At 42.6% G+C, this 27770-nt stretch overlaps 1 protein-coding gene across 1 annotated transcript in view; it reads right to left on the bottom strand.

The window, feature by feature from the left end:
- Positions 1-21903, bottom strand: part of LOC147417444 (uncharacterized) — a 97319-nt gene extending 75416 nt beyond the window's left edge. The window contains exon 1 of the mRNA XM_086506437.1: positions 21747-21903. Within this exon, the coding sequence (XP_086362563.1) occupies positions 21747-21850 (104 nt within the window). The 5' untranslated portion in view covers positions 21851-21903. The remainder of the gene's footprint in view (positions 1-21746) is intronic.
- Between the last annotated feature and the right edge of the window lie 5867 nt (positions 21904-27770).

Below are 27770 nucleotides of genomic sequence, written 5' to 3'. Positions count from 1 at the left end.
CCCGAATCTACTATCCAAGACTATGTAAGGCCATCATTTGCACTTAGCAATGCATCAATGACATCTCTACGTGAGATAAGCATGTCTTCTGCATTTGCTACAACAAAATCTGAGGGGCATGAAGCTGCAACCAAGATCTCCTCACTGTCGAACTCTGTGATAACCACACTAAAGGATACATTGACAGTCTCCGAATCCTTGGAGGAGGTACCTGCTGATTTTTCCCCTGTCTTATCCTCTGTCTTCTTCTTCTCCTGTGATTCCTTCTTTCTTTCCTGCTCTTTCTTGAAATACCTACAATCTGGCTTCTTATGGCCTTTTCTGCCACACTGGTAACAAGTCACATCCTTATCCCTAGACTTGCTTTTGCTCCTATTTTGAGTCTTGGTACCTGTATTTTGCTTCTGACTTCTGCCTCTCGCATTGTAAGCAAAACTGCCACCTTCCCCACCACTAGACTTGCGTCTAATTTCCTCATTTAAGATGGAGCCTCGCACTCCATCATATGTGAGGTTGGGGCTATTACTCAAAGAAACCACAAGCGTTTCCCAAGAGTCTGACAAAGTCATCAATAAAAATATGGCTTTCAACTTGTCATCAAAAGGTTGAAGCCCAGTATCCTGTAGCTGACTCATAACACTGGTGAAAGCACTTAAGTGCTCAGAAGCCGACTTGGCTTCGTCAAGCATCATGTTCACCAATTTGCGCATCAAACGCACCTGATTCACAGGGGTGGCATTCTCATAAGTGGCCTTCAACTTATGCCAAATTGCATGTGCACTGTCCAAGCCCTTTATGTCCACCAGAATGTCATCGGTCACAGCCATTTTGATGTAGGCCTTTGCCCTCTTGTTGAGCTTGGCCCAATCCTCATCCGACATATCCTCAGGCTTTACAGCCAAAAGGGCGTCCTCACAATCCTTGAGGAACAAAATCCCCTGCATCCTGTCCTGCCATAGGTCGAAACCTGTACCGTCAAATAGCTTGATTTCCATCAAGCTCTTGGCATCAGACGACGAGGAAGTAGAGGCCATTTGCACGGATAAAAATGCAGCAGAAAGTGTCTACACAAAATCTGAAAATTTTCAGTGATCACAATGTACCGCACGTTGCATACAATGTGCTGAAAATTTCAGCAATTAACAAGTATCCCCAATGCGTACTTGCATAAACCCACAAAAGGCGTACATAAACCTCAATTTGTGTACATAAAAACAGTCCAATTCTGAATTTTCTGCAACTTTACTGTTTTGGCGTATCAATTTGCATCAAATGGACCTATTTTGAGTGGGAAAAGCAAGGGGCATTCACGGGAATCGATTTAGAACACCTGCGTTTTGCTGTTTTGACCTGTAATTTTCTGGTTTTTACCTGTTTTGACCTAATTTCAGCTTGTTTTAGGCTGTTTTGGAAACCCTAATCACCCTAGGTGACACCGGAAGCAAGGGACTTCACGATGAAAGCGGAAATTTGACGCGAGAGAAGCCTTTTGTCTGCTGTCCAACCACCTGCGCAAAGCTTCTGAAACCCTAATCCGGCTCTGATACACGTTGATGAGCACGCGGCGGTGTGTGCAAGTGAAAGAGCACGCGAGGAAGTGCAGTGTGTGTGCAGAGAGGGGTGGTGTCACAAAGTGATGACGTGGCTACGGACAGCAGAAACCCTAAAATTCTTGCAAACCCTAATTTTTGCAAAAAACCCTAATTTTCGAAAATCGCAAAGGCTTTTTTTTTTTTTTTTTAAACGATGAGCGACGCAAATTTTGCTTTTTCTCTACAATATGAGAAAGAGAGAGAGAATGCTTTTGCTTTCAAGTTTTGACTCTCTGTGGGAGAGAGAGAGCAATTGCTTTTGATTTGAAGCTTTTGGGGCTCTGCTTTTGGGCATCCCTTGTAATCTTTAAATTAGTGCTGAGGGCCTCACTTCTCAGAGCATCTGGACGCAAAGTCTGAGAGTGAATCCCGACCCACTCTCTTGTACTTTGAATTGATTAATACAAAAAGAAATACCGAAAGGGGCGCCAGTCTTTGGGGCCAATATCTCTAGGCACGGAACTCCGTCGGGCCAGTGCAAATCTATTGTGATCTGTGAATTGTTTTGAAGTGGTTATTTGGTGCTGTCGCGGTTGATTCTTGACTTGGAGTGTCCAAGTCTGTTACAGTGGTATCAGAGCATGGCCGATTTCTCTTCTACGGGAAATTCGATCCCCGATTATTTTTTTTCCGCGGCACCTATGGCTTCAGGCAATGATCAGTCGACTCCCTCTGCATCTGGAGATGCGGACAGGGATCACAACGAAGATTCCAGCAGAGAGTAAGGCCCGCCTTGGCGCCAGTTGATCGGCGACGCAACAAAGATGATGCTCAATTTTGCCAAGGACCCGAAGATGGCAAAATATATGAACCAGACCTCTTTGGAAGAGGTATAGATGGAGTGGCAGAGAACCACAACACCACTCCCGAAATCTGCTTTCAAGAAACCTTCTGATCCCAAACAATATTCAGAGAAGGAACTAGAAGAGGTGGTTGATGCACGGGTTGATGCACGGATTGCTCAGCTTTTTGACGCACAGAAGAAAGCCAAAAAGCACGGCAAGAAGCAGAAGAAAAGCACTGACTTCCCGGGATATTTGGGTCGTCGGTCGACATTTGACAAGGCAAAGAAATTGAAGAAGCGCGTCAAGTTTGAAGACCTACCCAGTTCTTCTTCTTCTTCTTCTTACAGTTCTTCTAGCTCTTCAGACCCGAGCGAAGAAGACAGGAAAAGCAAGAAACAAAGCTTCGGAAAGGGCAAGAAAAAGGCAAAGAAGGCTACATCTCGCCCAGAGACTGACAGTTCTACTGAGGACTCGTCTACAGACAGCTCAGATTCCGATGACGGAAAGTTTTATGCGAACAAGAAGAATTTTTAAAGAGCTAACCAGTATGACTTTCTCGAAGATGAAAGCAAGAAAGTCAGAGTGTTTAAGGACGGTGGCCACTCGATCAAGTTTGATACTTTTTCAGGATACTCAGATGCTTCGAAGGCTTTGTCTTTTATATAGCAGTTTCACATTGCTTTCGCGGGAGGACGCTATTCAGAGCACTCCAAGATTCGGAGAGCTGCCTCTTACTTTAAGAGGAATGCTCGTACTTGGTGGTCCACGCTTCTTTTAAACAAGACTGCGCCAGTTAAATGGCTGAAATTTAAGAAGCTTTTTATTCCTTCTTGGTTGAAGCAAGAATATGAACGAGATATACGAGCTGCTTGGAACCATCTTCGGATGACCAAGAAAGACACAATCAATGCTTATTGTGAAAGATTCTGGAGCTCTTTTCTACCCGCCTCTTCATTCAAGAAGATCTCGTTCAGAGAACACATTGAGCGGTTTACCTTGGGTCTACCTACAGAGATCCGAGATCACTGCTTGGAACAGAAGTCAACTTCTATTCAGGAGTTGATGAGTCATGCGAAGCGGGGCTTTGCCATTCACTCTGGCAGTCTGACCTACCCCACAGATGAGGCCATGACACAACGAGCCGAACAGACTTCTGGGAATGAAAGTAGAAAGAAAAAGAGCAACCCAGAGAAAAAGGATGCACGACCCAAGCTTACTCCTGAGGAGAGAGCTCGCTTCATCAGAGAGGGGAAGTGCTTTGGATGCGGGGAACAGGGATAGGCACAGAAAGAACAGAATGATAAAGACGATGACAGGTCTGAGAGTTCGAGAGCAGCTGAGGAATGTGGCAGAAAAGGCAGATAGAAAAGCAGAACTGGTACCACATGGCGTGGGACCTGCACCGAATCTAATGAATGAAAGTACAAACATTGCCGCTTTTGGGGCAAAGAGAAGGATCAGGAAGCTCTTTTCAAGGAGCCAAGGCTAACTTCTTTTCACTTGGAATTGGCGGCTCGATTTGGAATTACGCCCGACAGATTGACGCCACAGGCAGAGGTAGTTCGACTGGCACCTGGATGGGATGTTGCCATTACACCGAGCATTGGCAAACTTTGTTTGCAATGACAGGGGTGTTCAGGGCATGCGAGTGACGTTCAACTCAGGATCCCTTGGTACCACAAGAACTACGCTGTGGTTGACTATCGGGCCGAGAAAGCGACTTTGATAAATGAAGGGCTTAGAGATTGTACTTGATGAGCTTCAGTTTCTTACTCATTCTTTTGGGAGAGAACTGAACGCTGGATAAAGTTTGAATATGTTTTGACCTGGTCAAAAGAACGCCAAGATTTTTCTCCACACTCATGCCGACATCATTGTTTTCTCCAAGAATGAGGCAGAACACAGAGATCATCTGCTTCAAGTCTTTCAGGCATTACGAGATCACACATTAGTGATTAATGCTACGAAAAGTGAATTTTTCCTACCAGAGATACATTTTTTGGGACACATTGTGTCAACAGCAGGAGTGCAAATGAACCCGGCCAAGATAGAGACTATCCGTGATTAGCCCGATTTGAGGAATGTCCATGAAGTTAGAAGCTTCTTGGGACTGTGTTCGTACTACAGGAGGTTCAGACGAAAGTTTGCAGAGGTTGCTTCCCCTTTGCATACCTTGACACAGAAAGGAGTACCTTTTTCGTGGGGACCCACAGAGGTGACTGCCTTTCAGACATTGAAAGAGAAATTCACTACAGGACCAGATTTGACTTTGCCGGACTTGCAGAAGTCATTTGAAGTATTTTGTGATGCTTGTGGTCGTAGTGTGGGTACGGTCTTGATGCAAGAAGGTCATGTCATAGCTTACGAGAGCCGTTTGTTCTCTAGGCCGGAGATGACAGCACAGATCTATGGGAAAGAGCTTTTGGCGGTTATCCACGCTCTTACTCAGTGGCGGCATTACCTACTCGGAGCGGATTTTCCTATCTTTACAAACCATCAGAGTTTACGCTACTTCTTGTCACAGAAGCAGCTTTCGGAAAAGCAGATGCGGTGGGTGAACATCTTGTCACAGTTCCACTTCCAGATTGTCCATGTGCAGGGACAGAAGAATGTGGTGGCAGATGCTTTGTCTCGGAAACCGTTGGTTCTGGCTATTTCCGCGATACATCATAGGAGCTTCGAGGATATGGTCGATCAATGTGCCACAGATACAGATTTTGCAGATATTTTCACACGGATACGGGATGGGGAGACAGTAGCTGGATACTCCCTTCGGGAAGGCTACTTGATGAAAAAGACTATGTTGTGCGTTACACAGCCGTTGAGGGATAAGGTTATGACTGAATGCCACACCCCACCTTTTACGGGTCACCGTGGCATTGCTACCACCATGAAGGGGGTAGAGAGATACTTCTTTGGGCCGAGACTCAAAAAGGATGTGGAAGAGTTTGTGCGCAGTTGCTTGGTATGCCAGAAGGTCAAGTTTGACAGGCATAAGGCACAAGAATTGTTACAGCCTTTACCCATACCCACCCACCCCTGGGAAAGTATTGCAATGGATTTCATTTTTGATCTCCCGAGAACACAGAAAGATCACGATGATTTTCCTATTACATGGCACGTCTGAGACGATTGTCTCCGACAGAGACCCCAGATTTATGAGTTTGTTTTGGAAGGCAATTTGGGAGAACATTGGCACGGGTTGCAGTTCTCGTCATCGTTCCACTTGCAGACTGACGGGCAATTTGAGATTGCCAATTCAGTGATTTTAGATTTATTGAAGTCTTGTATCTCGGATCAAAAGACTCAATGGAAAAAGAACTTACCTTTGGTGGAATTTGCCTACAATAACACGATACACTCTTCGACGGGGAAGACGCCATGTGAGATTGTTGAAAGTGCTGCGAAGGTTCTATCCTTCCTGAGCACAAAAGATTAGATATTTGAAGCGGATGAATATTCGCGAGATTTGGATACGTCTTTTGCCAAGGTTCGCTAGACTTTGCAGAGTCTCAAGAACGACAGAAAAAGGCAGCGGATCGCCATCGTCGCGACTTGAAATTGAAGGAGGATGATTGGGTGCTCTTACTTTTGAGAAGGCACGCCTACGAAAGAAAAAGGGAAAGGAGAGGCTTTTTCCAAAGCTTAGTATGCGATACTACGGACCTTTCCAGATCACTGACAAGATAAATGATGTCTCCTTCCGATTGAAACTGCCAGATACTTGGAGGATTCATAATGCATTGCATGTGAGTCTCTTGAACCCTGTTAAGGGTGATGTGCCTAATGATGGGGAGCCTGATGAGCAACCCGCAGTGGAAGAAAACGAGGAGACCCTTCTTCTTGAACAGATTTTGGCACATACGGATACAAAGAAAGGTAAAGTCCGAAGGCGGTTCTTGGTTAAGTTCAAGAACTTTCCTGCATTTGATGCGAAGTGGATGGAGGAGGAGGACCTAGCAGATACTCCTCGGATTGTGAAACTTTACCTCGATGCTTTGGTTTCGCATAGTCTACTCCAAACGGAACCCAGAATTCAGCTTGGCCGGAGATCTGGTACAGTGGGATGCACAAGAGGGGAGTTACTCCACTCCTTTGTCAACAGATGCCTCGATTTTGATACTAAAGTCACTGATGTCTCTTTGAGCTTCAGGGATATTGAGAGCTGACAGTATTCTGCTGGATGACTTTATGGAATGGAATTCCTGATTATGATACTGATTTGTTCTTGACTTCTCGTGAGTGCAGGAACTGATAGACGAAATGACTGCAACATTTTGGTCTGATTGATCTCGAATAGACATGGTTGCAATAGGGGTTAGTCAATCGGACATCGATGAGGTCCCGATTGGACCTAGATGTGATTGCTAGCTACATTGCCGATAAATCATGGTCTAAGATCCGAATGAATGTTGAATGTCATGTGATGTCCTGTGATGTCTGGTGATGTCCTGTGATGTCGTGTGATGTGACTGTCGATTTTGTACATGTGCTAGATGTGTGTTCCTAGTACGTAGGTACTAACAATCAGTGTCTGCTAAGACGGTTTATGGCTTTTGTCGGTTTTGCAGGCGTAATCGCGGTCGATTACAATGCTTTCAAGAGGGGGGTATGTCACAAAGTGATGACGTGGCTACGGACAGCAAAAACCCTAAAATTCCTACAAACCCTAATTTTTGCCAAAAATCCTAATTTCCGAAAATTGCGGAGGTTGTTAAAAATAAAAAATAGAAATTTTTTATTTTTTTTATTTTTTTTAAATGATGAGCGACGCAAATTTTGCTTTTTCTCTACAATATGAGAAAGAGAGAGAGAATGCTTTTGCTTTCAAGTTTTGACTCTCTGTGGGAGAGAGAGAGCAATTGCTTTTGATTTGAAGCTTTTGGGGCTCTGCTTTTGGGCATCCCTTGTAATCTTTAAATTAGTGGTGAGTGCCTCACAAGAAATACCGAAAGGGGCGCCATTCTTTGGGGCCAATATCTCTAGGCACGGAACTCCGTCGGGCCAGTGCAAATCTACTGTGATCTGTGAATTGTTTTGAAGTGGTTATTTGGTGCTATCGCGGTTGATTCTTGACTTGGAGTGTCCAAGTCTGTTACAGGTGGTGAATGCTAGCAGGAGAGGAAGCGCTAGCAGAACGAAGAGGGAGAGAGAGAGAGCTCACGTTTTTGGGGAAAACTCAATAAGTGAGATTTGGGTTTTCCCACTTCTATTATAAGTGACCTTTAAAAAATGTGTCCAAGTTCAATATGAACCTGGACAAAGTATAAAAATGTACAAAAAGGGGTTATTTAGGCCTTTAACCCAACAGGTCTTTAGACCTTAGAACATTCCGGTCAAGTTTGATACTTTTGACGGAAGGAAAGATGTCCTGAAAGCTACCGCTGTCATTCGAGAGTTTGAAGTTGCCTTTGCAAACGGCAATTTCTGAGAAGCGTCGAAGATGAGGCATGTGACCAAACACCTCAACGGGATTGCAAGTACTTGGTGGTATACCAAACCTCTGCAAGGAACTTACAACAAGACTTGGATTCAATTCAAGGTTGAATTTTTGGACAAATTTTTTTTCCTCTACGCTTTGAGGAAGGCATCAAAGATGATTGGGATCGGTTTGCCCAATAGGAACACGAGTGACTCGAAGTAAGTAGTGGTTCATTCTTGCCAAGGTAGCTCCACTCTTGATCCTCTTTGAGGAAGGAAAGATGAAGAAATTTAACGAAGGACTTTTGCCCGAATTTTGTAGATGCATCTGCAAGATACTTTGCAACAGATGGTGGAGTCAGCGATTAAAGCTGAAAGTGTACATCTTAGTGTACATAGACTTTAATCTCCGCAGTGGGACGGGAACCATTGAACACAGAAACAATGAATTTTTGTTACCTCTCCTCGAAGGATACGTTGCTATCCGGAGAAAGTTTGGAGTAAGGGAATTCAATCTAACTCCTAAATTTTTGAATAGAAGACCCTCAAACTTTAAGTGAGAGGGCAGGTCTTTGATCAAAGTTAAATCTTTGAGGAACTCATAAACTGCGTATTGCTTTTATGCACGAGATATGCATGTGTCTAACCAAGACAATCACTCTCGAGTGTTTATGAGAGTAGAATTCAGTAGAAACATTGCTTTATGCGATGGATTGTTTTGCTCAAATATCCGGAAGGTCAACTATTGATCTCGTATCCAGTAGTTCACCAACAAATTACCTGCTATTGCGGGTAGGACGGCAGAAAGGAAGGAACCATTCCGAGATTTTAACCAAGAACAGCTTTCACTAAGCTTGAGTACCTTATGAACCAACACCCTCTACCCGGTAAGGGAGAACATGGTAGTGCTTTTCGCACAAGTGAATGAACACTCTCTTTATGAGGGAAGGAACAAGCGACGACTACGGACTCTGCTCGAGAATCCAAGGATTGAAATCCTAGTTTATTTAATGAGCGGGTTTTGCTCTAAGATCGAGCCAAGGGATCGTCAGGTTGAGCGTCTTCGCTCTAAGGATCTTACGAAGGGAAGGTAATTTCCTAGGTTCATCAAAACTCTACCACAGCTTAAGAATTATGTACACCTTTGGGTACATGGATAACACAAGAAGATGCAGACCTATGCCAAGGTGGGTCATCTGCCAGTTGATTTTTTTTCTCCTGAACGGAATGAGATGAACCAACTTCCTTTTCAGGAACTGGACGGGAGTTTATTATACTCTCTTGAGCGCCTTTTTGCGCGCAAGGATATTCCGACACGAGAATCTCTATTTGAGATGTGTTCGGTAGAAGGAATTTGAGTTTCTCTACGCAGAAGAGGTTTTCTGATGGTCGTTGATTATTGAGTACGCTATGTGCTTTTACCATACAGTAGCAACTTTTGGTTGCGGTATATGTTTCTCCATCAGCAGGTCAAGTAGCATTTACACGCTGCTGGAATAAATTCGAACTATTATGTTCGTAAGAGTAAAATTCGCCAACTATTTTAAAAATGGTAAGAATTACCTTAACCACATATGGGAGAACATCATTGAGATCTAAAGCGTGTTCGCCCTTAAGTGGACCAAGTTTGAACTTATGTTCAAAGAATGATATGGCTAGAATTTTATCTGCCTAAGATTTTGCGAGGAGTCCTAGATGCTTGCAAGGATGGCCTCTTCAAGGAAGAGACGCTAATGGGCGTCAGGAAAACACTGTTGGTGATAATAACTTGCAAGAGGAAAAGATTGGAAGGAAGTACCGCCGTGCACCAGGAATCTTCGGATTGGAACCATTCGCCTACGTTGAGCAACGGCCCGAAACAAGAACCTTCTTTAAGGTGATCGCAGATTTTGTTTGTAAAGGAAGATATCGAGATTAATACTCTTATGATTTGGGCATTCCCTATGTGGGAGGACACAAGAGGTTTAACATCCTCTGGACTAACAACGTAGGATTATGCGCAAGGACAGATACCTAGATTGATTTCTAGGAGGATTATTCTTCTCGGGATTGAGAAGGTGGATGGAATTGAGTTAACAGATTCTCGGATGAGGAGACTTCCGATCTGTTGGAAAGACGCGAATGACGAGTTCTTACATGGCTCGTAAGTTTGATGATTGGTGAAGGATATCCTCGAGGTACTAGAGGAAGGACATGAACCGGTAAGGTAAGTATTGAATTATTGAATTTTTGAATTTCTGTTTAATTTAATTTTTAAGTTCTTTTTTGAGAAAGGACCAGCTCAACTCACCATTGAGCAAGATTTGGAATCTTTTTGGTTTCTACCCAGGCAGTTCAGTTGGACCTCTACAGTTGAGGACAACTGTTTATAAGTGAGAGAGATGTTGCTAAACTGGCTTTATTTGACAAGAAATAATTCTAAATGGATTATTGGATTTATAAGTAAGAGGGTTTTCTCGCTTGGAACAACAGGAAACATAATTCTAAATGAATTATTGGAATTTTAAGTGAGAGGGTTTTTCTCACTGGAGACATCCGAGTACAGAGTATTCCTAGTGCGTCGTTCAAAGTAATGACGGGAGCATTGTGAATGGGAATATTTGTAAGGCCACCAGGAACGGGTACTTCTAATGCGTCACATTGGATGGGTGACAGGAAGCATCGGGAAGAAGTATCCAACCATCCGGGAACGGACATCTCTGATGCATCATAGGATGGGTGACATAGAGCATCGCGAAGGAGATTGTACCGTAAGTTCGGTAGGTAGTGACTAGGTGATGGGTATTCCTCATGCGTCACAAGGTGGGTGACAGGTGCATCGGAAAGGGAATATCCATAGTCGAGAGGAAATTCCGAACTGTGTTAGAATTGTGCACAAGGAAAGGCAAGCACTTGAATGAAGATGGGTTCAGAGGAAACTTTGAGGAAAAACGGATGCTTTTTGAGAAAGCGGAATTGCTTTTCAGGAAAGCAAATGCTTTCCCGCGAGGAAGTCTATGTCTGCATTGCAACTATGCGTGTGATTGCATCCAGGGACGCCTAGCAAGTGCTGTGAAAGCATTGTTTTTAACTTATAAGGTTTTCTTGAGTTTTTGGACAGATTCATACCATTTTTAAAGGTGACAGGCCGCCCACTTAATAAGTGGGCAGCCATCCGATAAATAAGGCAACAGATCAACCAGCGTTTTCTCTCTCTCTTTTTTTCTGGCGGAACAACGCCAAAAAAAAAAAACACACACACACACACGAAAAAAGCGGCTGCGATCTCTACGCGAGCAGCTATTCGTGCCCGTGGCCGGGAGCTATAAAAGCATCTCATGCCCTCACTCAGAAGGAAGGATCAGTTTTTACAAGAAGATGCTGCTACAGAGTTCACCCGCAAAGAAGACGTTTGCCGGTGATGCCCATGGCTGTTCCAAGTGTACCCGATGTCGCCAAGACCCAGAGCGCGAGTTCCCTCGCGAAGAAGTGCCTACGGAGCGTGTTTCCATTGCGACAAGCTGCTGTTTTTCTCTGTTTTCAGCCCATAAACGTCGTAGACGGGGCTGATTTACAAGAAGGAACCCGACAACACACCTCTTTTGTGTGTAGGATTGGAAGAGAGGAATTTTCTATGTAGAGATCTCTTCCGGGGAATTGCTTTTTGAGAATCGAGTTGCGTTTCGAGCGTCGAGACTTTGAAGGTAACGATTTTCATGGTATGATCTTTGAGTATTTGATTGCAGGTGTACTTCCTCTTCGTGAGGGAGTAGGAGCAGAGGAAGGCATGAGCCTCTGCAGGAGAAAAGCACTCTGAGGAACTAGAGCTAGATCAGCCCAAGGGTTTCGTACCCGAGTTTGGAAAGTAGATCCACGGATCGGAGAGAGGTAATCTCTCAAGTTGTGATAAGTTGGGATTCCCAAGTAAGGACTTCGTGTCCGGGAAAGCAGAGTTGTTCTGCAGGAAGAGGACTCTGGAAAGAGAGTTGGAAAAGAGTTGCAGGGATGCCATGCCCCGAGTCTGGAAGGTGAGATCCAAAGGCGAGAACCTTGATTCTCGAGGAATTGGAATAAGGAACAGAAGTTCCTTGGAATAGGGTTTTGCCCTAGGTATCGGAAGCCTCAGCTTCCGAGAACCATCAAGTCTTATTCTAGAACGAACGTGGTAATACGTTCGGTTCAAGTGCTTGTATAGACTTCTCCTCAGTAATAAAGATACTATTACGAGGGGGGACCAGCCCATCTTCTGGTCCCCAGTACTGTGTCGATCTTCTCACTCTCTATCTCTCTCTCTCTATTTATTTCTCTCTATATCCTCTAGCTTCAGTAATAAGTGATAAATCCTATTTATCTGCATGTATTTTATATTGTTATGCGCTCCCGTTTGTGACAGTCATGCAGTACTTGAACTTCATAAAGGTCTGTAACGCTTGCTTCTTTAGGCCGCACCGAAAGCGACACAAAGTCTTCTGAGTTTCCTCCAATGTTTCAACTTCGTCGAGAGTCATGCTTCTTTCTTCTTCAAGAATCTTCATGGCTGAAAATTCCTAAAATCATTTCCAACAAAAAACCATGAACATACCCATTCCATGTAAAGTGAATGGAAAAAATCTTGTCTTCTCTAAAGACTGTGCATGCAATGTAGATGAACAAAGTTCACCAAACACGTGCAAACAATGAGATTGAATCTTTTCTTGCTGATTTAAATCAATCAACTGTGGCAATTCACAACGGAAATGCCCATGCCTTGTGCTCATACTTTCATTTGCTCGTTCTACGAATGTGTCATGCCAAGGAAGAGACAGGGAATGTGACTTCCTTGAATCCGCATACATTCGTGCTCACCCATGAGTGAAACGTGCTCAACATACAATATGTCATGCCTAGGAACATAAAGACGCTGACTAAAATACAGGAAACGATCCCGAATGAAACACTCGAACAAAGCGTGCGTATCAATCATGCGAACACATAATACTTCCTGTGAGGTTTCTTTGAACCTAGGCTCGTGAGCCAAGATCGGTTCTTCTTGAATGATCGAATCGTCCTGTGGGGGTTCTTTGGACCTCGACTCGAAAGCCAAGATCGGTTCTTCGTAATTGATCGAATCTACAACAAGGTTAGCTTTGCTAGAAAAAGCATCCACTAACACGTCATCCTTGTGAATCTTCATGCAACTCATCATGCTTGTGAGAAATCACATCTTGATCATGCAAATCATCATGCTTATCAATATCATTCAAATCATCATGCTTATCATCATCATGCTTCTCACAATCATGCAAATCCTTTGTGTCATGCTTTGGAGAAGAAGAGACTGAGAGAGTCTCCGTCTCCTGAATCTCTAGCATCTGTGCCGGCACTTGAGAAAAGAGTCGCAAGAACTCTTGCCTGTGTCGCTCGCGCTGTTCTTGCTTGTCTTGCCTTTCTTTCTTCTCGTTCTGCTTTGTCTTCTGCGTGCCGGCGATCCATTTCTGCTTTTCTTTCTTTGCATTCACAATCAAATTCTGCCATTCTTTTTGCATTTCTTGCTTCGCGTTCTAACTTCCTATCCATCATCCTCTTGTCGAAAGCCTCCATAGGAGTTAGTGCAATCCTTGTCGTAGATGGGGAAGGCGGAGGGTCGGAAAAACCTCCTGGTGGGGAAAATTCTTCTTCGCCTCTCTCATGCTCATCACCTCCAAGCGAAGTATCCATTCCGCTTCGAGTGATGACCATTCTGAAGTCATGGGTTCTTGTGGGTTCTTGTGGTCTTGGATTCTCAAGTTCACGAGGAACTTGGGTTCTTGAGGTTCTTGAGGTTTTCTTTTGCTTGCAAACCGTGTTTAAAAAGGATCTACTCTTCACCCGAGTTCTAATCCTTTCCGCGGGCGCACCCCTTGGCGGCCTTGCGCTCACACCAAGGTTTCTTTTTCCCACCTCACGTCGATTGGCCGGCCGCTAAGTGCACGGTCCGCTCTCAATGAGTGAAAAGAGACAAGGGGAGGTTGGACAAGCCCTTCTTTCCTGGGATTCCTGTCACTCTTCAAAAACACGATTAGAAATCAACACGCCCAAGTGAACTTGGGTTCGTGCGACCGCAACAAGCAAAAAAAATTCTTGTGATTCTTGTGGTTCTTTCCTTGAGTGATACAGAACACTGCCAAAGCTGTGATACCAATGTTAGGTGCAGCGGAATGAATGTCTGCGCTTTGCTCAAGATAAGTGCTCCAAATTGTACTCAAGGTTCCTTTTATTCTTATGGAAGGTAGACCCTTCCGTTCTTAATAAGAGAATGCTATGATCACAAACAAAGTGAATGGACACTGTGCGTGCAAGTGTATGAGAATGAGAGATAGAGAGAGAAGAGAGATACGACACCAGAGACATTGTAAAACCCTCCTCCGAAGGCCCCACTCCATAGTTACCCGGAACGCGGAACAGGAACGGCAACGGGATCCCCGCAGAACGGGGGAATGGGTAGGGGTCCGGAACGGGAACGTCGCGGAACGGGAGGTATAAAAAACACCCAAATAGTGCAATTTTTAGCTCCTTGTGTTTAAATACAAGGAGTATTAGAGTGCTTTGACTCTAATACTCACAAAAAACTCGTTTTGAAGACCATTCAACCTTGCTATGACTAGATGATGAGAGAGAGAGAGAGAGAGAGAGATGGAGAGGGAGAGATTTGAGAGAGTGGGAGGGAGGGGAAGAGAGCTTGAAGGCTTGAAGCCTTGAGCCTTGAGAGAGTGAGTCTTGAGAGGGAGAGATCTTGAGAGTGAGAGGGAGAGAGCTTGAGCCTTGAGGATTAGCTTGTGAAGAGAAAGGGGGAGGGGGGTGCATTTTATGAGTCCTTGAGGCCTTGCACACTTTCAAAAGAAGCCCAAACATTTACTTCAATTTTTTCAATTTTTGCCAAATTTGTTTGTAGCCGTTGGCCGTTCCAGGGGCATTCCGGAACGGTCCGGGGGCGTTTCGGAACGTTCCGGAACGACCGTTCCGGTTTGCATTGGCCACCCGGAACGTCAGACATTCCGGGACGTTTCGGAACGTTCGGGAAGGGAATTGCCCCCCGGACACCGGAACGGGGGCTAGGGGGCGTTCCCCGGTAACTATGCCCCACTCTCGTCGGCGAGAGTGGTCTACTTATGATTGCACAAACTGGTACAAACTGTATGCATGAGACCGATGCAATTCTAGGCTATGTCAACGATGACGACAGGGATGACGAGGCCGACCTAAGGGCTGATATCTGCAATCTTTTATCTGCTGTCCAAAAATGCTATGGGCTGAAATTTGCTACAATCCAAAAATGCTGATTTTGGGGGCTGTTTCTGTGGGTCTTTGTCGCTGAAAATCTGCAGCTTTAGGGCTAAAAACTGAGGTTCATTAAGGCTAAATCTGCTACCTTCTTAGGGGCTGATCTTGATGGTTTTCCTACTGCTGAAATCGCTGCATGCTGTGGCTGAAAACGCTGCCAATATGCAAAGGCTGAAATCTTCAAAAACGCTAGGCTGAGGTGTCTTTGCAAAAACGCTATGGTCTTCAAAAACGCTAGCTTGCTGGGGTCTTCTTGCGATGATGCTGAGTGAAAATGCTAGGTCTGAGCTTGCTTCCGTCGCGGTGATCTGCTGATGAGAAAACGCTAGGGCTGATTCTTCTTGCTTGGAGGGGGAAACCGCCAAGGGGTCTTGTTGAGAAGTTGCCTGATGAGCTTGGCTCATGTTGCCTCTTCTGCCAAATAGTGCTAGCTCTAGTTTGCTTATATACAAACTTAGCAAAATTGCCCTACCTACTTTCCAACAAAAGTCACTTAAAAATAATAAGTGAAAAATGTCAAAAATAGGTAAAATAGGCTAAATGCACTGGAAAATTTCCCCTGATGGAATCTGATGGATTCTGACGGGAATACTGATGATCATGTTGTGTGCAACCAGAGGATATGCATCTACACTAAGTGTCTGGGCATGCACAGTCTACGAATAGACTCACAAAAGTGCCAGATCACTTCTAATCTAGACTGACTGGACTGACTAAACCCTTGTCGTATTGTAACTTGTCCACGGACACATAGGGTTGGATGTGTCATGTGACATAGGTATGTTTGATCGGGATTCTCCGATGCGAGCAGTCACCCTTCTTGGACAGTTGTTTGCCATCCACTTTCCCCGAGGAAGTTCCATGCAATCATTTCTTATAAACACTAAAGTTATTCATGATCAACTATCGGCTATGAAGAGTGCACTGACGAGTACCCAGTTAGCTGCTTTGGTTCTCACAAAGTTGCCTCAAGAGTATGAAACAGTGGCTAGGACACTACGGCTACAAGTCACGAAGGAAAAGCTAGAATTTGACAATCTCAGCTCTTTTCTCATTGAGGAGGAAGCCGTGTTGGTAACTCAAGGCAAAATCTGAGACAATGGAAGCACATGGTGAAGCACTTGCTGCTTCGGATTCGAGAAAGAGGACAAAGTACCGTTGTTACAAATGTGGAAAATGAGGTCATTTGGCCAAGGATTGCAAATCCAAAGGCAAAGCCTAAGATTCTACAAAGGACAAAGGTAAAAGCAAGCAACAGGAGGAAAGCAGTGATAGTGACTCAGGGAAGGACAGCAAGGAGGCAGTTTATGTGGTGGTGACTACACTGGCACGGACTCCCGCCTTCCAATCACATGAAAATCGGTGTCACCACTAGCTTCAGCCAGAGAGAGGCTTGTGAGTGGCAGAGAGGGGCAACCACATGCTCCCTATAATTAATTTGGACCCTTGTGTTGGCATTCAAGTTATTGGTGTTTAGATCCGTAGGTCGGAGTTCAATGCACATACATCTGGCAGGGAACCAATCAGACGTCTAAAACACTATGGATGGGCTAGCCAATTCATTGTTGTTGGTCGGATCATGGAGAGGATGTGTTCCAACAGTTCATTATCTTGGAGTTTTATATTTCGGACGTGATGTGTTCACAGTTCACGAATGGGGATTATTAGACGTAGTATGGTCTACAGTTCAAAGTTTCTACAAAGGCAACCGACGCTCAAGATGGCATTACTTTCAAGTACAAAGTTGAGGAGAGCAGCACCGAGGTGTATCGGTATCCCGGCTGGTGCTGGGGTGTCCATGGTAGCTTCTTCATCGACTTGGGTCTCACTATTGATGTCCACTATGAGCTGCAGAGAGGGTGTTAAAGTTTAGGCATCTCAAGTGAACTGCCCAATGTGATCCCATTATTTAGTTTGGCTTTTAGGTTTTATTTTACTTTTTTGTCAAAGTCTTGGGTAGGGCAATTTACTGAGGGTGCTATATAAGCAACACCTTGCCTCCATTGTATATACATTCAGTTATTCATTGCCATGGTTGATTGGTTCAGGAGACTCTCTCTCTCTCTCTCTCTCTCTCTCTCTCTCTCTCTCTCTCTCTCTCTCTCTCTCTCTCTACGCTTCCACATCGTCGACTTTGACACGGCAGACGTAGGATTTCACCTGAAACTTTACTTTAAACTTTAACACACAGAGAAACCTTGCAGAAGGAACCTATAACAAGAATTAACACTTCAAAGCACACATAGTTCGGAAGCTAGAATGCTCCAAGCAGACGCCGACAACTATTGGCCCCAAAGACTAGCACCCCTTCCGGTATTTCTTTATTGTTATTATACTTGAGAAAAAACCTGTAAACTTCCACAACCTATCCCACTTTTATCGATCTGAAATTCCTCTACTCTAACCCGATTTCGGCAACATAACCACAGTAGAAGTCTCCACAAACAAAATCCCAAGTAAACATTGACTTTACACGCACTTTAGAGCACTTTGCAAAACCTGGAGATAAATTACAGCACGCTGAATTCTCTGTTTTGCGCTCCGATTCACAAGCCGATCACTTTTCTGGGTAGCCCTCGAGCTCTCACACCTGTAGGGTCACATGCCCCTTGAATTAGAGGAGATTCCTCGCGAGAAATCTCTCTAAATTGTTCTATACAAGCACCCAATGCTTTTACGAGGCTCCCTTGACAAATAAACGATCCGAGCGTTTAGTTGTATGTTTGAAACCTCCAAGCAACACAAGCTCCGGTTCGGGAGCGTTTAGTTGTATCCGTACTTTGAACTCATGGCCCGGACCTTTTTAGGTTATGGGAGTGACAAGGTAGTCGTTGAGTAGTATCATACCGCAGACCGTCTGTCTTGGAGGAGTTGGTGCTTAGCGGTGGCGTTCGTTGTGTCTTGTAAGATGCATATGTGAGCATTTGTGTTGCATTGTGATAGGCCAACCACTCACTATTCCCAATTCGGTGAGATTGCTTGGGTATCTCTCTCTAGAATCTGCTTACTTTCTCTCTAAGACGGATGAACTCTCTCATTTAAGGAGCATATTGAGCTCTCTTCATATCTCAGTTTTAGTTTTTTAGAATAGAGCAACCTAGCCTGCCCCTAATTAATTGTGAAACACAAAACATCAGAGAAAGGAAGAAAAGGTGTAGGCAAGGGGAGCTTTTTTTTCCCCTCCTGAAGCTTCCCTATGTGTGATTGCTGTTGAAAGTGTGTGCACGCGCACGCGCCTGTGTGTGTGTGTGTGTGTGTGTGTGTGTGTGTGTGAGGATTGGTGTCGCTTTTCCAGCATAGGGGCTATCCTATTCAAGGCAACCTTAATGGCTATAAAAGCTCCCCTTGGTTGTCACTTTTTGTAGCTAAGTTGACTATCACCGTATAATCTATAAATTTAATGAACATGATTATTTTTTTGCACATATGAATAATTTAGGATCCAACTCATTCTCGGCAAGAGTTATCCAATCAGAATTTTCAGAGTCCAAGCATTGTAGGAGTATAAGAATAACTAGACATAGTGTTAAGCACACTAGGAACAAACGCATAAATAAGTATGGTGTTCTTAGGCCTCAATTTAAGTAATTAAACAAGCTTCTCCAAGTTTTTAATGGTTTGTCACGACTGGACAATGGTTGGACAAGGCAGACATTGGTGTCTTAAAGTTCTCAAGAGGTAAATGTCACAAAGTGATGACGTGGCTATGGACAGCAAAACCCTAATTTCTGCCAAAAACCCTAAAATTCCTGCAAACCCTAATTCACCTCCGCGATTTTCAAAAATTAGGGTTAATTTTTATTTTAAAAAATTCACCTCCGCGATTTTCAAAAATTAGGGTTTTTGGCAAAAATTAGGGTTTGCAAGAATTTTAGGGTTTTTGGCAGAAATTAGGGTTTCTATTGTCCGTAGCCACGTCATCACTTTGTGACATACCCCCCTCTTGAAAGCATTGTAATCAACCGCGATTACGCCTGCAAAACCGACAAAAGCCATAAACCATCTTAGCAGACACTGACTATTAGTCTACTCCAAACGGAACCCAGAATTCACCTTGGCCGGAGATCTGGTGCAGTGGGATGCGCAAGAGGGGAGTCACTCCGCTCCCTTGTCAACAGATGCCTCGATTTTGATACTAAAGTCACTCATGTCTCTTTCAGCTTCAGGGATACTGATAGCTAACAGTATTCTATTGGATGACTTTATGAGATGCAATTCCTAATAATGATACTGATTTGTTCCTTCACTTCTTTTGAGTGCAAGAACTAATAGACGAAATGACTGCAGCATTTTGGTCTACTTATCTCAAATAGACATGGTTGCAATAGGGGTTAGTCAATCGGACATCGATGAGGTCCCGATTGGACCTAGATGTGATTGCTAGCTACATTGCCGATAAATCATGGTCTAAGATCCGAATGAATGTTGAATGTCATGTGATGTCCTGTGATGTCTGGTGATGTCCTGTGATGTGACTGTCGATTTTGTACATGTGCTAGATGTGTGTTTCTAGTACGTAGGTACTAATAGTCAGTGTCTGCTAAGACGGTTTATGGCTTTTGTCGGTTTTGCAGGCGTAATCGCGGTCGATTACAATGCTTTCAAGAGGGGGGTATGTCACAAAGTGATGACGTGGCTACGGACAGCAAAAACCCTAATTTCTGCCAAAAACCCTAATTTTTGGAAATTGCAGAGGTGAAATTAAACAAAAAAAAAGGGATATTTTTGAGGGACGCAAATCTCAGCTTTTGCTCTCATTGAGAGAGAAAGAGAATTTGCTTTTGCTTTCAGATGCTCTTTGTGAGAGAGGGAAAAGAGCTTTTGCTTTCAAGCTTTTGGGGCTCTGCTTTTGGCATCCCTTGTAAACCTTTAAATAAGTGGCTTGGGCCCTCACTTCTCAGAGCATCTGGACGCAGAGTCTGAGAGTGAAACCCTAACCGCTCTCTTGTACTTTGATGACTGATTAATACAAAAAGAAATACCGAAAGGGGCGCCAATCTTTGGGGCCAATCTCTCTAGGCACGGAACTCCGCCAGGCCAGTGCAAATCTATTGTGATCTGTGAATTGTTTTGAAGTGGTTATTTGGTGTTGTCGCGGTTAATTCTTGACTTGGAGTGTCCAAGTCTGTTTCAGTAAACTAAAGCCGTCCACGCATGTACCGAGTCCAAAAAGTCAAGGAGTCCAAGAATCTAGAAGTTTTGTAGTGTTTTCACAAGAAGAAAACAACGTCTTGGATAGATTAGTGTCTAGAAAATTGAACTTGCCAAAAGGCTCTCCACATTTTAAAGAAATCTTTTTGTTGTAGCCATACGTGGGCTGCATTTTTTGCCTCTTTATCTCCTCCATGCCCTCCCCACATCACCCCGATGCTATGCTATGAAGAACCCTCCTTGCCCATGCAATCATACCTTTACTAAAATATGATTTTGCTTCTCTCCTTTAAAAATTCAGCCCACTAGTTCTGCAATGTTGAACTCTTCTTTGTACAGTGGGTCTCCCTCTCTCAGAAGGACCTCTCTATCAAAAGTTTGAGAGCAAAGAAAGTGCATGTGTGCTTTCTCTCTCGCAAGAGATGCACTAGAATACCTCTTCCTCTCAAGAATCTCAAGGCATATGGAGGAAAATCGACACGAAGAAAATCAGTTTCAAAGGACATGCTCGCAACCGCTTGCTGCACGGAAAAATTTCAGCCTTTTGAAAGTGGAAAAATGAACCAATTTAAAACAGGCATCACCAGCCATAAAGAGGACAAGTCAGCCCACAATTTTTATGGCAACCATTATGCAAGAATGTGCCCACAACAAATTTCAACAACGTGTGTTTCAAAAGAATCACTTATGATACTTTAGTGCACTTTTCTCAACCGAGAGCAAAACCTTAGATTGTGTGCCCCTAAACCTCAAGGAGTGTGTCAATTGACTTTTCCTTCAAATTTGCCAATTGTGCACGCACACATAGTTTTAGGGTACTATGAGGCCCGTATCTCACAACCTAGTGATGCATTTGATGTAAGAAGTGGACTGACACATTCCTAAGCACCGACACATTGCAATTATCCTAAGCTACATGCTGGTGTTGCCAGATGTCCACGAAAGTGTAACAGCATCCATCAAACACGTATACAAAGCATGTACATAAAATGTTTCTCATTAAGAAAAGCCTATGTGTCCAGATATGGAGGCTCTATAGACTCTCTTTGGCTCTAGAAGTAGGTTCAGCATGTCTACGTGGCACACACAGCCAAGGTGCACGTAACAGTTTTGAAGAGCTAAAAGTGCTTCAAACATGCAAAGATCAATAGTTCACCGTCTTCTCTCCCACCACTTGCCCAAAGTGGTTACAGTGCTATCAAAGCTCAGCTGCTTGCATGCCCTTTGCAAATTGAAGCACGATCCTTCGATGAACTACCATGGCATCATAGTTCAATTGCAAAACAACGGTGAAGATCATCTTAGAAATGTTGATTGTGTTCCTAGGAGTCCTTCCATGCAACAAAGACCGAACGAAACTCATGCTCAACACGTGATTTAACAGGTTCTCTGATTGGCCTACCAACAACTCAATGTCTCTGATTATCGAATTGGCACCTCCGATACCACCAGTTATACATGGTTCTCTCTCTCTCTCTCTCTCTCTCTCTCTCTCTCTCTCTCTCTCTCAAAACAATACCTGGCGGTTGTAGAGAGCTGCTTGTCGAGAAGATGCTTGAGAGTGATTTCAGCCTGACTTCGTGTAGGTGGCTCCCCCTCATCATCATCGCATGAAAACGCCATGGCAGTGCTCCCAAAATCAGCATTTGATCCATTTTCCCTAAATAAATTAGTAGAACTTTTACAAAATTAATACGGCACTAGAGGGCACTCCCTTTGATGACCATAAATAAGTGGAAGGGAAATTGAAATTTTAACCTAATATATTGGGTTAGGTTAGGGGTATTATCGAAGTGCAGTTGCAGGAAATCATATAGATATGATTCAGGCTTGGTAATATAAAATAATAAGCAAACTTTGATTCGGAAAATAAATTCGATTAGAGAACATTGGTAGCAATGTATTCTAAACAAAAATATATCATTATTCTTATGCTTATGTATGCCCATTGTGGATTTGTGATTGAGACGGTTTTGTTTTTACATGTTTATCAATTTTTGTTTGACCTGTAAGTGTTGTCTTGCTTCTCTTCATGGGTTTCGGAGAGCCATAAGGTCAAGTTTGGTCGGGTATATGACAGCTTGTGGATGAGAGATTGAGTCTCTATTTATGCGCATAGTTGGCTTCACAATTTTTGTGTATGCCAAATTATTGGTGAGGTATTATTTTGAGATTTTGCTCAAATTACAGTGGGAAACTCTATCAAATTTTTTCCCAGGTTCTTGCCATAATTTCTATGTATTCGCACTTTACTCTCAAATGCTACAATGGTTGATTTACTCTCTAATGCTATAGTGGTTAATTTCATTTTTTGGTGTTTTGGCCTACCTATTCTACTCCTATGAATTTAAATGAAATAATGCTATAAATTGAAATTATGGCTAGTGGTGTTGGAAAGAACAACACTCTAAAGCAATGGCAATTGAAATGATTGGTTTACCTTTAATCACAAACACTCTTTGCTACCAAATGAATGGTCTAGCTAGTCCTCCCTCAACTCTTAGACTCTCTCAAGTGAAAAAACCTTGTTTTGTCTCTATGTTGCTAGTGAAATTAGAATGGGTTTTTAATGGTTTTGGATAATCACAAGTATAGTCACTAGATCAAATCCCCGACAATAGTGCCAATGTTAGCAGATCACCTTGCATACGTTATGGCATAGCTATCTGGCACTAACACACTCTTTTGTCGCTGCTCAAGGGAGACGTGTTGGGTTGTCAATCATGGCAGAGTAACCTATGCTAAAGATGCATGAAAGAGCAATCACGGATCAACACACAACTATTAATAATTGAGCATATAGTCAATCCTCACACCAACTAATCACCTGATGATTTCTCAGCTAAATGATCTTGGAATGCTTCCAAACTTTAAGAGAAGATAAGCAAGGTCTATCAAAACAGTTTTGAACCATAATATCCCAATTCTAGAGGTACCATGAATCATATGCATCATTTTGTAGGTCATCAAAACATGAACAAAAATAGTCTAACAGCTTCCCCTAGGGACTAAGATCAACCTCTTATCAAAAAATTATCATTTAAATTTGAATCAAAGAGAAGATTAAGACTCACACAGTGTAGACACAAACCTTCACCAAAGTGAAAGTGATCACATTCAAGAGATAGAGCAAGAGGAGAGAATAGAATGCACTTGAAAGAATTTGAATTTGATTACTAGATTGAGAGAAATGTTGATTAAAAAAGAGCTCTGTAGCTTTAGCTTCACCCATACAATGTCATCCAAAAGTCTTTCACGTTTCTACAAAATGACATATACTTAAGGAGTCTAAAATGTGACCTCCAAGCTTCAATTCCCATGGGTATAGTACAAATACATCATAAGTAATTGGGATATTTTACAATTACACCACAATGTGAGAATTCCACGCATCTTTTGCAATCTGGTAGTTACAATAGGAAAATTAGACTAGAAGAGGTATCCACCTTGGCATCTACAAACACTCAAAAATCCAAAAAAGTTTTGATGTATTCATTGCGAGACATAATGGCTTGCACCTTATCATCCCGAATGCAATGGATTGGCACAAAGCACCAACAAGGTGCTATACATGGCACTCACAAAGATGATAGAAGTGGATAGTAAACCTTGAGAAGATATATTACTAGGAGTGTTGCAAGCATATAGGATAGCTTATAAGACCTCAATTGGCATCACTTTTTTTAGATACTCTAAAGATTTAATGCAATTCTTCCGGTGGAATAATTGCTCCCTATGCTACAGCGCAGAGTTCCTTTGGAATGGATACATGCCTTTTCAAATCAACTAAAAGAACTAGAAAATCTTAACAAAATAAGGCTAAAATCAATTCATGCAATGTACACCAAGAAAAGGAGACGAACAACATAGTTTGACCAAAATTTACCCTCAAGATTAGGAGCTCAAAAAAGAAGAGCTTGTGCTTCTATATGCCCTTAAAAAGAATAAGAAAAACACATTGCTAGAGGTCTAAACCCATTTTGTACATAGTGATATCTCCAATGGAGATGCAATTTTCCTTGCGATTATAATGGAAATTCCATGAAAGCATACATAAATGACTCAAATATCAAGAAATACTAGATCTATTGAATGAGGAAATGTTGTGACAATTGTATGTAGGGGAAAACAAGGCTGAGCCTCAAGCTTTAAATGAAACAACAAGCTCAAGAAGAAGTTATAGAGAGAGCTCATCAAGGCAAGCTACAACGTCTTTGAGTTAACTTCTTACAACGACTAATAGTTGGGGGGAAATCTAATCCTCCCCTTTTGGTGGATTTCAAGGCAAAATCATACACAGTCCAATATTGTTGAACGCTAGAGTCGACCTCAACTTTATCTTTTACAAATTCCACCAAAAGCTATCTCTCAAGCCTGTGTCCAATCGTGCCACCACACTGCACAACTTTGCTAGCATATCAGTCTACACTTTGGGCACAATCATAGTGGAACTCACTCATCAGCATTTTATTAGCTAGTGCAATTTCACATTGCACTACCCACATAATCTGCACATGTTCCCATACTTAGCTACTCCTAGAAGAGAGAGAGCAAGTGCAACATTGATTGGAAATTGAACACAGTCACATTCAACATCACCTCAGGTAGAGTCAATGATGTTGACACGCCAACAAAGAACAATCCTCCACCAGCTACCATCAAGCCAATGCAACCTAAACAACTACACTCTGTTGATCAAGGATTGTCTCTTTTATTGAGTGGAAAATATGATTCAAAGTCCTCAACCTCATTCTCCTACAAGAACACGTTGTTCCCAAGAAACAATTGCCTTCAAAGCAAGAGTGGGCTAGATTACCACAATTGCTAGCTACAATGACTCAATGTTACCAACAATCTAAACCACAACCAAAACAAGTAGCTTGGAAATTTAGTCCAGCAAAGAGATGGTAAAAAAAGCATTACTAGGAGCACAAGACTACTATCAAGGGCAATAAAGGCTACAGTTTCATGAGCTACCGGCTCAATATTCTAATCCAAGTAAATCCCACAATAATACTTCCATGAAGCCATCTCATTGATTGATTGCTACAGAATGTCAATGGGTACCTAGACAATGGGATCAGTCTTCCACTTAAGCCCAAATAGCAACTCTAAGGCCTATACTTCTTCTAGTCACGATTCCTACTACTATTTTGGAAAGGGCAACAACACTTCCAATCTTATTGTTTGGTAAGCAATCTTTTGTAGGAAATAATCCAAGTCACAACCCTAAACCAAGAATTGCATATGAGTCTAAAGTTGGGTAGCTTGTTCCAAAATGAAGGCAAGCCCAAAGTTTTAAGTCTATTAACTAGTACTCTTCAAGAGTGTGCTTGTGAATATTGCCTTTTTTTTTGCACCATTTGGAGTGCCCTAAGTGACCTAGCTAGCACAACATGTTCTATTAAGTTTCTCATGTGGTCAATGAGCATAAGAGGACAACAAAAGGAGGAAATGTTACTACGGTAGAAACTTGGAAATCAAAAGTGTAAATTCCCTTCCACTTGTCCTTTTTGGAGAGCATTCCAAAACAAACAATCATGTAAAGCCCTACATTTGGAGCTCTTTTTGTGTATCTCTGAATCACCTTGCACTTGCATGAACCCATTGACAGTGTTGGGGCTACACATACAATCAATAGGGGGAGAAAATAAGTAGAGCAGACCAAAAGAAAAAAGGCAACGAATCGAGCTAAGTAGGCTAAAAAGTATTAGGCCATGAGATGATGTGTACGACCATTGAGACCAGTAGGTAAGCAACCCGCACTAAAGAAAACTGTAGCAGAAAGCCAAACACAAATTGGGTGGTAAATTGGGCCAAAACACTCCAAACAAGGATCTGAAATAACCATCAAGAAGCTCAAGACTAGTGTTTCACAGGAAAAGCCGCAAAGTCGAGAACTAAAAAAATTTGCACCAGCAAATGGAGTTGAAAAAAAAGGACTCAAGAAACACCTATGAGCCCCAAAATGATTTGAGAGACAAAAGATGTTTTGGGGTCCAAATGACTTTGTAAATTCATAATAGGGTTTATAATGATAAGATAAAATCTAGGGGTAACTTTCTCTAGAGAAAAAATCACACCAAAACGTTTTGAGCCTAAAGGGGGGGTGATGAGAGACAAGTTTGGGAATTTGACACCACCAACATGTTCAAGAAGTGAGCTTTACCTTTGGGGGGTGGGGGGGGGGGGGGGGTTGTCAAAGTGCACCCAAAACAATTTGAGTGCTGCAAAACGATATGAGAGTTTGAAGGTGATTTTCATTGCAAGAAAACCATACATCTAGGGTTTGAGAGAGTGATGAGGATTCATTTTGCTAAGCATTTTGTTAGTGGAGGAGGAGAAGAGGAGCCTCGACACTAAAAAGACCACGTGGAAAGATTTTTGATACCAGGATTTGGCTCTATCAATGTAGCTACACAAGCAACATTTTCATTTTTCCTACCTTGAAAGATTCAAAAACTTTGAAGTGCAGTTTTCTAATGAGTACATCACCCAACATCTTGGCAGCCACGATAACATGGGCCACAAATCATATCCCAATATGCCAAAGGTTGCTTGTAGTATTGTACTCACATGGAAAATTGATTCCAAACAATAGAAGAATTCTTTTCTAGGGAGAGTTTTTTGTTTCCCATCTTAATTTTGCCAGTTAAGTATGGGAAAAATAAAAGAGCATAAGTGAATAAACTCAAAGTTAAGACTAGGGTTTTTAATTAAGGCTAGGAAAAATTAAAAGACTAAGATTAACTCAATCCGTCCTTAATTAGTTAGTTGATCCTAGACCTTCTTCACCAAGTATGGCTAGTCCACATCTTCAAAGTAGCACCTACTTGCTTTATGTGAAGATAGCTTATGTGTGGGAGTGTGTTGGTGAATCAAAGGTAAGTCCAAAAAGAAGGGGGCTAGTTCTCTCGTTTGGAAAGGAAGGGAGGGTACAAGTGTTCACTTAAGCATCAATTTGCATTTTTGAGTCTTCATTCCTCATTGGTACATTTTATGAGCATTCCATTTTGAATTTGAGCAAATGGGGGGGTGAGTTTAGCAAGAACGGTTAGTTGGGTTTTACTCTCTCACCCTTTCCATTATGCAAGTTTTGAAGGTGGAAAAGAAAAGCAAGCAATCTCTCTCTTTCTCTCTCTCTCTCTCTCTCTCTCTCTCTCTCTCTCTCATGGGAGCACAACAGATAGTCTATATGCTCAAGAACTTGGATATAGATGCTAATCCAAGCAAGTGGAAGCTTCATCTTCTTCTTCATCATCCCCTACTACTCTACTATAAGGTGTTTTCCTAAGAGATTGCTTACAGATTAATCATATATGACATACACATTCTCTTTCTTGAAAAACACTTTTTTCTTTCACCCTCATCTACATCTTCCCCACAGTTCCTTTCTCCTCATTGGGGTGTTTAAAATCGGGAAGGAGGGTGACACCATGGAATCTTGAAGTACATCATCTTCTTGGTTCAAGAAAGGCTCTGTAAGAGCACAATCATGTATTGTAACCAAGCTCTTTCTTGAGAGAATTATGATAGAAGTCCT

The sequence above is a fragment of the Adiantum capillus-veneris genome, chromosome 30 (genome assembly GCF_014529385.1).
Source record: "Adiantum capillus-veneris isolate H3 chromosome 30, ASM1452938v2, whole genome shotgun sequence".
Classification (NCBI taxonomy): Eukaryota; Viridiplantae; Streptophyta; class Polypodiopsida; order Polypodiales; family Pteridaceae; genus Adiantum; species Adiantum capillus-veneris.
The sequence above is the reverse complement of the archived record's forward strand: the minus strand, read 5'-3'. Positions and strand labels throughout refer to the sequence as shown.